Genomic DNA, 10941 nt, shown 5'->3' with positions numbered 1-10941 from the left:
TTTCATATATAAGAATTAAATTTAAAATTTTTATGATTTTATTACAATTTACATATTACAATTTTTAATATATTTCATATAACATATTAATATACAACAAATTCTTAATCATAATTAGTTTATGAAATATTTTCAAGTTCTGTGTTTATTCTAATTAATGCTATAAATCTGTTTTGTTTTATTAATAAATAAAAAAATTATAAGATTTATTAAATTTCCAAACACATTACTTAAATACTTTTAATCGATTACAACATAATTGTAACTGAGCAATGTGTATCGATAGTTTGAATACATCAACCGAGCCTGACACATGAAGTCATTTTCGATTGCTTAACTTAAGGTAACCTTTTCAATCGAAATTATTTTTATTGCAAATTATGCTCAATTGAACAACAAAATTTAACAGATTGATATTAAATCTAAATTGAATACAATCAAAAACGCCATTATAATCTCGTATTGAAATCAGTATGAAAATAATAATACGGCTGTTGATAAATGCTATTAAGCATTTTAAACCAGTGTTAAATTTTCGAAAAGTTTAATTGCAATATATAAACGCGTTTATTATTAAAGCCTTAAGAAATAGTTTAAAGTTATGATACAAGCCTTAAAACATAGTTTTAAATTAATATACCAAGATGTTATTTGTGCAACACGATGTATATGCCAAAAATACACATACACTTAGTTGAAAAATCAGCAAATAAGGAAATAAAAGAAGCCACAAGGACTAATTTCACAGTTCGTGTGAAAACTTAGCAAATTAACTTACACTGTATGATGTTAAATTACTAAAATGTCAGATCTTAACATTTCATACAAAATATTTACCACAATTTGGTACTTGAACATATTAATTATTAAGCAACAATTTAGTACATTTAATAGAAATCGTAAGGAAGCCTGATATTAGTTATAGGCATATATAAATAAATATTTCAAAGCAAATAATCTAAGTAAATATATAATGATAAAAATTATTTATGTTTGTAAAGTTTTCTGTTAATTTGAATAAAAAACTTTTAAGTTAGTTTTTTATTTTTATTCTATATATAATTACAATCTATACAAATATGTAACCAACTTAATAGTCTTTTAATTAAATTCACAAATGCATATAAAAACAAAAATATAATAAAACGAGTAAACTCATAAATATTTTAGTTATAACAATTATTTGTAGTTTTTTATGTGGCGTCAGTATTTCTTTTTCTATATTATAAAAATAAAAGTAACAATACCAACAATTGGATCCAATTCGAACACAATGAGAGTACGAAAACTATTAAAAACATTTTATTCTGCTTACATTGAAAATTTTTAAAAAACTTTACTGTGAATAGTTTTCTTTAATGTTATAAAAATTGCAATCTTATCATACATTATAAAAATGTTATCATACATAAGAAACCATACAAAATTGAAATAAAATGAGTATCATATTATTATTTTACAAACGCATTACAGACAATAAACAAGTAATTTTGTTCATACTTTCCGATCAACTTTCGATAAATGAATGAAGAGTAATCGGTATTTGCATACGAATTAATCGGTTTATGGCAACCGATGTCGTGCTTTGCCCACACTCCGCCATTTGAAACCGAACGTTTACGTTGTCTTGAGCGTGTGCGACGGGAAGTTTTAGAGAAAAGCCGCAAATTGGTTAATATTTTTGTTACATTAGTTAAGTGTTACTAAATTGAAAAATTGTAAACATGGCTGACGAAAAAAAGGTAAGGGCAATTCAGTTTAATATTAACGCAGTAAAATAAAAATTGCAAAAAAATTTGTTTTGAATAAATTGTGTACCGAATAAAAAAAAAAACGCGAACGACGCCGACAACATGGCGCGGCTTCTTAACAAACAATTTTTACTAAGTTTTTGGTTTATAACAATAACAAAGTTGGAACATTTTATGAAAAGATCTATAACTATTTAATTTTATATTAATGTTTATGTTTTTAAGAGTAGTTTGAAAGAAGTAGTGAAATTGCAAATTGTCGCTGCCGGGTCAGCGGCGTCTCTGCCCTCGCTTCTATAGTCAGCAGCAGATGGTGTGCGACATGTTTCTTTTCAATCATGAAAAAAGATTACGATTTAGTATTTTTTTTTTATAAAGCTAACATTTTTTGAAAGTTATAACATTTTAAAATGGTTGAGAAAAAATTGTAAAAATAATTTACCTAATGTAAAGTTTTTTTCTGTGCGCACAGTGGAACAAGAATATAAATTTTTCGTGTCGAGTTTAGTCTTGAAAGCTAATTAGTAATGATGATTTTTATTCGAAAATTTATATTAGAATACATAATTTTTTCATATATATATTTATTATTATAAATTTATTCCAAATAATAATATAAATTATTAAATATTGGGTAATATCTTGATTGTATTATTTATTTTCTATTTTTAAGGCCGCAGAGACCGAACACATTAACCTTAAAGTACTAGGGCAGGACAATGCCGTTGTGCAATTTAAGATTAAAAAGCATACACCACTACGCAAACTGATGAATGCATATTGCGATAGAGCCGTAAGTGAAATCTATTATCTTTAACATACCAATTTTGTATTAATTTAATTTTCTTTTATATATCAGGGTTTGTCAATGCAGGTAGTACGCTTCCGTTTCGATGGACAACCTATTAATGAAAATGATACCCCAACCTCATTGGAGATGGAAGAGGGAGACACCATTGAGGTCTACCAACAACAGACTGGGGGTTTCTAAAATGCAAATATTTAAAAACTAATCATAAATATTATAATAAATATATGGAATTAAAACACTTACCCCTTTTACAAAATAAAAAAGAATTTTATCATAACTAACTTTAAATTACATCTAAAATAAAAAATGAATAAGTAAGGCGATAAGATTTGAATTGCTCTTACTCTTGTCTTCATTTGAACAGTTTGACCGAATCTTAAATAAACGTAAACGGTAATGTTTTATTCCATACACGACAAAATAGTTTGTTTAAGAAATTCATTAAAATGGAAAATTAATACATATAAAATTAGTTTTAAAATAATTTAAATGTAATTTAAAACAAAGTAAGAATAAAGAAATATCAAAACAAAACTTATTACATGGCCTTTTCTTGTGGATTTCTGATTGTACGCAATTTGTCCCACTGTGCTAATATGAGTCATGTACAGTTTCTAAAGAAAGTTCTAGATAGGTATATATATTTAAAAAAAATTTTCTATATAATAGTTAAACGATATTTATAAAATTTGATTATACAGCGAACAAGCAAAGACATGCACGGTGTAGAGTTTCATAGTTTACGTATTATATTTTCACACGTGTCTTAGGCGAGATTTAATTCCATGTAAGCTCCACAAAATATTTCACGTTTAATTATGTTATCTATATATGTGGCATGTAATAGCGTTTTTATTATTATGCATAACAATAAACTGGGATGATGAAGGTACTAAGGACGCCCGACCTACATCCTGGAGCCACTAGTCGATTTCGATGATCAAGTGACATCCACAACACCCCCAAAGCGACTATACAAGCAGTTCCCTACGGACTGCAACAACAACAGCATAGTGTAAAATTTATATAAGGTAAAATTATTTATTAAGGTAAGTTCCCGGAACTAAGCTCCACTTTTGGAAGCGAAAATACTGCTAAAAATTTAATTAATTTTAAACGGAATCTAAAACTTAATTAAATGATGTTGTAAATATGTTAACAAATCATCATCATTTATTCTTTATAAACAAATGTTGCCTATATAATGACATCATTACAACAACATAACAAAAAAAAATATAAACACGTGTTTGCTGAACTAACATAACCTAAAAAAATGACAATAAAAGATATCGTTTAAATTGTATTTTATTACACAAATAGTTGTGTAGTTATGAAGGTGTCACAAATAAATATAGAATGAGTATATTTCCTCTCTATATTTCAGAAAAGAAAAGCCATGTAGGATAGAAAAGTTCTACTGATGGGTAACAACTCCTTTTTTGTTTCCATTTATATTTGTAAAATTTGTTGCAGTTTGTATTTATTTCCTCCACTAAATTTTTCCTAAAGACTATTAAAAATCCTAAGTGTTTTATAGGCCCATAGCTATAAAGTATATTTCGGGATTTTCAGATAATTTCAATAATTTAAAAAAAATGTTTAATGAATATACATATGTACATATACATACATTTTTAATGTCTCGAGGATCGCTTTTTCATTGGCTTGGAAGAGATAACGAAAGCAAACTTATCGGATCTCCTTAACTTCATCTGGAAAACCAAATGGTTTAACAAGGATTACAAAGGTTAACAACTCACCTCTCCCGGCAAAATTTTTGAGGGCATCACAATGGGCAACATATGCCTCCGAATGGAAGTGCTGACAACGGTCAGCACGCGCCTTCCGAACCTAACCTAACCTATACATACATATGTATTAATTAAATTTTCAATTAATTTCGAGAGTAGCTTCGGTTCTTGAATCACCCCCTCTGGTTATATTCCAGCGTTTTCCCTTTCGGTAGTATGTTTCTTTTTTTCTTGAAACTTTCCAACTATTTTTAAATAATATATACATTCATATGTGTGTATGTAGTCCTTTCGTATCAAAATCCTAGATACAACACTGCTAGTATAAGGAATATATATGTATATGTATGTGCCATGTGCATATAACTTTATAGACTAGGTAATGTGATGTGAAAAATATGTATATCATAACCAAATATTTATGTATGTATTTTTTTCCAAAAAACACCTTTGTTGTTGTTAGGCAAGGGGAAGAGAGTTTCGCAATTTAATGTAACTCATTTTATTTTTTTTTTCCTAATCACTTTTTTAGATACACATGTAAGCAATATGAATTATATACATATCTTTATAAAAATGGAACTTTTATGTGTTATAATGTATTACCACCAGAAATACGTATTTATATTAAAAAAGAACTTCTCTAGTTTATTTAATAAGAGGAACATTTTGTTCAATAAATTAATTATTCAATAATTAATTGTTGTTATTGACACCCAAATGAAGATTCTGAATCTTTATATTGAGTGAATCCCTGCTGAAACCTCAGTTAGTGACTCTTTGTCGTATATGAAACAAATGGTTTCCAAACGTATACTCAAAACACGTACCTGTATGTGTTGCGTGTACGTCTAAATGACCTCTGGTCGCCGAACTCAACGAATTGCATCGGGACATAGACTAGGCCATTCGGAGATCCTTGTGAGCTACAACAACAAGATGTATATATTATAAAGACGCTATTGAAAATACTGTTTATAAAGTATGTGGATCGTGCATCACATATTTTTAAGTGGTTTTTCTTATTTCATTTTAATTTATTATTAAGAAAATAGACTTAATTTATATTATATATCGAAAACATTGAAAAACAAACGTTCATAATTCCAATCAAATCACGACTTAGCTAGTGAAAACTTCTTTTGAAATGTTATTTAAATCACATGTAAGTAATTTTATTCTATCTGTTCTACCTACCAATGATCTTGACTTTAACCAAATGTGACTTATATTATTTTACTCCAAGAAATCAAAGTATCTAATTTTTAAAACAATTCTCATAAATATGTCTATGTATTGCTATTTAAACCTGATTTAATATTTTTAAATTAAATCATTTAAAATTCAAATACATAATTAGAAATAAGAAATTTAAAAATAAAACTCATTTGACACTGATTGCATTATTGAAATACTGCAATTAAGTTCTGAGTTCTTCAGGATTCAACATTAGTGGCTTGAGCTTCACTATATCTTTTTCAATTAATTGACATCTGACATACATCTGACATTATATACATTATAGTTCTTTCATATTTGTGTACATCAACAACATATTTATATGGGTTTATTTTGATTTTTATTAAATATGATTAATAAAATGATTTTTTTTTATATGAGTTACATTACTATGTTATTATATACAATTTTACATTGTGATTTATTCTAAAGGAATAAATATAATAATATCAATATAAGATTTAATTTATTGTATGTGTTCGTATTTAATTAATTATAAACTTATGAGTCTTAATAATAAAATAAATAATTTAAAATTTAAGTATTTCCCTCAACTTCTTAAAAGAGTGTTAAGCAAAGCTATTCAGGTTTAACCTTTAAGTTTTCCTCTGCTGATTTCTTAATGTGTTTTTTTCCCTCTAAATGTTGCTGCAGAGCAGAAGTGTGACTCATTATTATGTTACATGTCTGGCAATAGTATGAACCGGATGGAGTACGGTACATAGAATAATCTGTGGTTGAATCTTCTTTGTCATTTATATGTGTTAATATTGTGTTGGCATTATTCGTAATTTCCTTCGTTTCATTTTCAGTACCATTTATAATATTCAACTTCTTTCGATGCTTAAGACCCTCCAAATGCTGGACCATTTGAGCATGCGAAGTTACATTGATTTTACAAATTTCACAATATTGATTTGCATCTCTTGGAACAGATAAAGGTGCTTCTAGGTTTGTAAAATCTTTTATTTTTAGCTCCAAATTTTCTGTTTTTATTTCTGCTGCATTTTGTGTTACGAGTTCTGAGCTAAATGACTCTCCTATGCCGAAACGTCCATCTTGACTAATAATTTGACCGCTCACCTTTGTAGCAGTTCGTACCCATTTACCTTCGGCATTGTAAAAACCCGCCCCAGATGGTTTCGATATATTACTAATAACTAAACGATGTTTACGACCCGCATAATGCTGATTGGCATGTGTTAACGAAGTTAATTTAAGATCACAAGCATCGCAATGAAATGCTTCTGGTCCAGCAGGTCCTCTTTTATAAAAGCGCTTCACTTCTGGCGGTTCAAGATCTAAAAAGTAATTCACATATAAATAAGGTTCTACATATTAGTTTAACAAATCAAACTCCTTACTTTTTTCTACATAATTTCTAGTTAGCCAATTCGTAATATTCCGATCATGTGCCTTGGATTCATAATGATCTTTAGCGTTTTGTAAAGAATTCATACTAGTTTTGCATAGATCACATCTTAAAGGTTGTATGATTGCGTTCAATTCTTCAGGATAAGATACGTCGCGACCTACAAATATAGCTGTACTTTGTTCCTTAACGCCTGGCCCAGATGCATATTTTCGTTTTTGAACTTTGGGTGGTATATAATTTGTATCATGCTTTCCTGGTGGTATAAAACGATTTGATATTACGTTTCTATCGGTTTCCTAGAATTGTATAAAGAGCACCACAAATTAATATCGCACAATAATTACATAAAGACAAATGTACAAATGCTTTTACTTAATTACACAGAAACTTATTAATTTAATTAATCAATATAACATATATTCCGTAAAACGTATACAAGTTTAAGATATTATATTTACATTTTGTGGATTTCAAAAAAATCAATTTACGTACAGCGACTTGTGCAGAAATATAATCCCCGTTGTAATCGCTATAATGCGTGCTTGGTGCCATGTGGGTAGTACCATTTGCATTTCTCCTTTGTATTGTGGGTATTGTGTAACCACGCAAGAAACCACTGTCCTCCATTCCTTTATCAAACGTCTATATAATCCTTTCAAATAAAATTTTAATAATAAAAATTATTTTGAAAGCAATTCAGGGTTACCATACTATAAGAATTATCTGTAAATATACCGGTATAAATTTGTTATACATATATAGCTCAGCTTATATTTTACAATTAGCGGATCTCTTTCAAGCATGATAAGGACGATTCTACATGTATACACACCACGTATTCAGACCCAGTATGCGCTTTCCTATACACTTTGAAAATAAAGTGCAATTTCACCGCATACATGTCTGAAGACCGATGTTCAATAGTGGTTAACTGTTGTAAGAATTTAAAATGCGGTTTGTTTTTTTAATAATTTTTTTTAATTATGATCGTTATTTTTAGTGTATTTCTATACGTATTTTGGCACATCACCTTTACCTACATCAGGAGAATTCCTAATAAGAATATTTCAAAATATAACCGCTGATTTTAAGAACACTACTGGTTTCAATAACTTCACAGGAGTTTATAGTGGCATCGATATCAAAGGAATCACAATGGCATCGATGCTTTATTGATACTTTAAGCAGCTTTGAGGAATCAATATGCGAAATTTATTACTTTATGCTTTATACCTCAATATTTTATAAAGATTTCGTATGTGTTTTTTATATATAAATTCTTTGTACTTATTTTTCATACATATAATATTAATTGAAGTATTATTTTAAAATTAATATAATAATAAAATATATATACATATATTCTTCACATATATAAAGCGATAACGATTCCCCAACAAAATTTTATTAAATTCACCACACCATTATATGGATTCCCCACACCTTCTTTTACATCAAAAAACCATCACCGCAATGCTGCGTTTGAGTATGACTATGGACAAAAATGCATTTACTTGGTATCGTAGTGGCATCGATGGTTGATTCTAAAGTATCAATGATGCATTGAAACCTTCGCCTGCTGAGTTTGAAGTCGCTCAACCGATATGACCGTCATAACGCAAGGCTGTCAAAAATACAAAAAAGGTCTATTATGAATAAATTTTGGAAATATATTCAAAATTTTCAAACGCTACGTTAAATTCGTAAAATTTGCCAAAATCTCATCTATTATTATTCTTTGGTTTCAGTATAAGAGAATATTTTGCTCTATTTATTTCACCAAACGTAAATAATCATTTTATATCCTCATAATTGCTTTTAATTCATTTGTTATTGTCAATTCAATTGTTATTGTTAATTCAATATAGATTTAGTAATTAACTATGATTTGCAATTTGTGTATGAATATATGTAATAAATTTGAAAATTTAGGAACTGAATCTGTTTACAAATTAACAATACAATATTTTGAAGCTGAGGTACATAATGCTGTTTCTAATAAGATATAAAACACCTACTATAAGTTATTATTATTTACTTAGCTTATAAATGATACCAATACATCTTCCAATGTAATTTGCGAATATTGTTGGTTACATATAACGGACTTTAATAGCTTTCAAGAAAATGTGAGGAAATGCCATGAGGAAAAGTGCAAGACTCAGATCACTAAAGGATTTGAGCAGGAGGAAGTGGTTTTTCCCTTTGTTTCTGTATTTAATAGTTATGAAGTAAATGTTAAAAGTGATCCAGATGAAATTCCGTACGATAATGACCAAAATATTTCAACTGAACAACAACAAATGAAAGTGGAAAACTATGAAAATTCTAACCACGATAATGTATTAGAAAATCAAATAAATATTTTGGACACTGAAAAATCGGTCATTGAAAATAAAATAAAAAAATCAAGTAGAGTACAAAATTTATCCAAGCAATCTAACAAAATCTCCAGTCTTAAGAAGAAAACAAAAAATACTAAAACACATCAAAATACAGACGCCAAAGTCTCTGATGCCATTAAAAAGTTAACAACAAAAGATAAAAGCATAAAATTAAAACGAAAAATTACTTTAGATGAAGATGCATTTATTACTTCCTGGAAATTGGAATTACAATGTGAAATATGTCAAACTGCGTGTAAAACCTTTAGGGATATAAGAGCGCACTTTCGTGAACAACACAGCGACGAAAAGGCTTATGTGACGTGTTGTCAACAAAAATATTATCATCGTTTTCATCTAGTCGACCACTTACAGGTGCACTTAGATCCTAAATACTTTAAATGCCCTAAATGTGAGAGATGTTGCATAAATCGTCGTAGCCTTGTAAATCACATAAAAAACAAACATTCCACAGATAACACGGATCGTAAATTCGAGTGCAATGTTTGTCACAAATTCTTCGCAAAATTAGCGATCCTACGCGAACATGCAAGTATACACGCCACAGGAAACAAAGACTTCGTTTGTTCTTATTGCAATAAAGGGTTAGTTTTTTCATTAATTATTTAATATTCTATAATTAAAGTATTTTTATAATTTTAGTTTCGTTTTGGAATCGAAGCTGAGAATTCACATACGTAACGTGCACACTAAAAACAACTGCGTTTGCGAAATTTGTGGCAAATGGTTTCGTCATCAATATGCCTTAAAAAATCATATGTCAAAACATGATGAAAGCAGTGGCGCCAAGCTGAAGTGGCAATGCAATCAGTGCAATGCTGTCTTGAGCACAAAATTCAGTTTAGGTAGACATATACGTGTGGCACATCATGATGGTTCCACTGCATATATATGCGCTGAATGTGGAAAAGTTTCGTTAAACAAAGAGGCACTTCGAGCTCATAAAAAATATGTGCACGAAAGTGAACGTAAATTTAAATGCAATATTTGTGATAAAGCCTTTAAGGTATCCGGAGTGCTTAAGGTAGGTTATAAAGTTTAAGTGTCGAGTATTTATAATTGGTTTTTATATCTTAAATAGGAGCATATGTCAACACACACTGGTCAAGATTTATATCAATGTCCCCATTGCCCAAAAACTTTCAAAGTCAGCTCGAATATGCATCATCACCGTAAAAAAATGCATCCAAAAGAATGGGCTGAAAATCGTCAACATCGAGCGCCACCTACTGTTATTGATCAAAGTCGCATTCTTAATGAAGTTGTGCTTTGATTGTAATAGATTATTTATGAATAAAACAAACGCTATTAAATTATCAGGTTAAAATTTAATAATTATTTATTTATCCTCTTTACTAGTAAATTACATATGAATATATAAATTTACTTATGTGATTTAATTTGATATGAAAATGATTTGTTGACAATGTTTATGATGAATTAAAAACTTAGCTTTGATTTCAAAATATAGTGTCCCTAAAAACCTAGAAAAAAGCATGGTGATTTTATTTGTTAAATATGTACATTTTCTACAATGCTTTAGATGTGCTAAACATCCTCTTCATGCAGAACGAACGTTGATATACAGCTTTAAATTACTTGTCTT

The 10941-nt window shown here is 28.8% G+C and overlaps 3 protein-coding genes across 3 annotated transcripts; 2 read left to right on the top strand and 1 right to left on the bottom strand.

Annotated features, from left to right (window-relative positions):
- The first annotated feature begins 1582 nt into the window (after positions 1–1582).
- Positions 1583–2812, top strand: LOC119671617 (small ubiquitin-related modifier 2-like). The gene is made up of 3 exons (XM_038082347.1): positions 1583–1742; positions 2425–2544; positions 2611–2812. Exons 1-3 carry the CDS (start codon positions 1725–1727, stop codon positions 2740–2742), a joined length of 270 nt encoding a protein of 89 aa, XP_037938275.1. The 5' UTR covers positions 1583–1724; the 3' UTR covers positions 2743–2812.
- Positions 2813–6038: 3226 nt separating this feature from the next.
- Positions 6039–7584, bottom strand: LOC119670550 (zinc finger matrin-type protein 3-like). Its single transcript, XM_038080848.1, has 3 exons — positions 7423–7584; positions 6920–7226; positions 6039–6856 (listed from the first exon to the last, which is right to left on the bottom strand). Exons 1-3 carry the CDS (start codon positions 7555–7557, stop codon positions 6135–6137), a joined length of 1164 nt encoding a protein of 387 aa, XP_037936776.1. The 5' UTR covers positions 7558–7584; the 3' UTR covers positions 6039–6134.
- Positions 7585–8813: 1229 nt separating this feature from the next.
- On the top strand, positions 8814–10654 carry LOC119666844 (transcription factor grauzone-like). Its single transcript, XM_038076123.1, has 4 exons — positions 8814–8909; positions 8973–9919; positions 9978–10359; positions 10417–10654. The coding sequence occupies exons 1-4, from the start codon at positions 8814–8816 to the stop codon at positions 10606–10608; spliced, it is 1617 nt and encodes a 538-aa protein (XP_037932051.1). The 3' UTR covers positions 10609–10654.
- The last annotated feature ends 287 nt before the right edge of the window (positions 10655–10941 follow it).

The sequence above is a fragment of the Teleopsis dalmanni genome, chromosome 1 (assembly GCF_002237135.1).
Source record: "Teleopsis dalmanni isolate 2A chromosome 1, ASM223713v2, whole genome shotgun sequence".
NCBI lineage: Eukaryota > Metazoa > Arthropoda > Insecta > Diptera > Diopsidae > Teleopsis > Teleopsis dalmanni.
Note: the sequence above shows the minus strand (reverse complement) of the source record. Positions and strands in the feature narration are given on the sequence as shown.

What these genes read in the sequence shown, in the direction of transcription:
- LOC119671617 (XM_038082347.1), top strand. An exon ending in ATGCATATTGCGATAGAGCC is followed by an intron (nt 2,545 to 2,610) that starts GTAAGTGAAATC and finishes TTTATATATCAG; the next exon opens with GGTTTGTCAATGCAGGTAGT.
- LOC119670550 (XM_038080848.1), bottom strand. Translation starts at nt 7,557, where the DNA reads ATGGAGGACAGTGGTTTCTTGCGTGGTTACACAATACCCACAATACAA. An exon ending in ATATTTCTGCACAAGTCGCT is followed by an intron (nt 7,227 to 7,422) that starts GTACGTAAATTG and finishes ATACAATTCTAG; the next exon opens with GAAACCGATAGAAACGTAAT. An exon ending in TAGAAATTATGTAGAAAAAA is followed by an intron (nt 6,857 to 6,919) that starts GTAAGGAGTTTG and finishes ATTACTTTTTAG; the next exon opens with ATCTTGAACCGCCAGAAGTG.
- LOC119666844 (XM_038076123.1), top strand. Translation starts at nt 8,814, where the DNA reads ATGATTTGCAATTTGTGTATGAATATATGTAATAAATTTGAAAATTTA. An exon ending in TGTTCTTATTGCAATAAAGG is followed by an intron (nt 9,920 to 9,977) that starts GTTAGTTTTTTC and finishes TTATAATTTTAG; the next exon opens with TTTCGTTTTGGAATCGAAGC. An exon ending in AGGTATCCGGAGTGCTTAAG is followed by an intron (nt 10,360 to 10,416) that starts GTAGGTTATAAA and finishes TATCTTAAATAG; the next exon opens with GAGCATATGTCAACACACAC.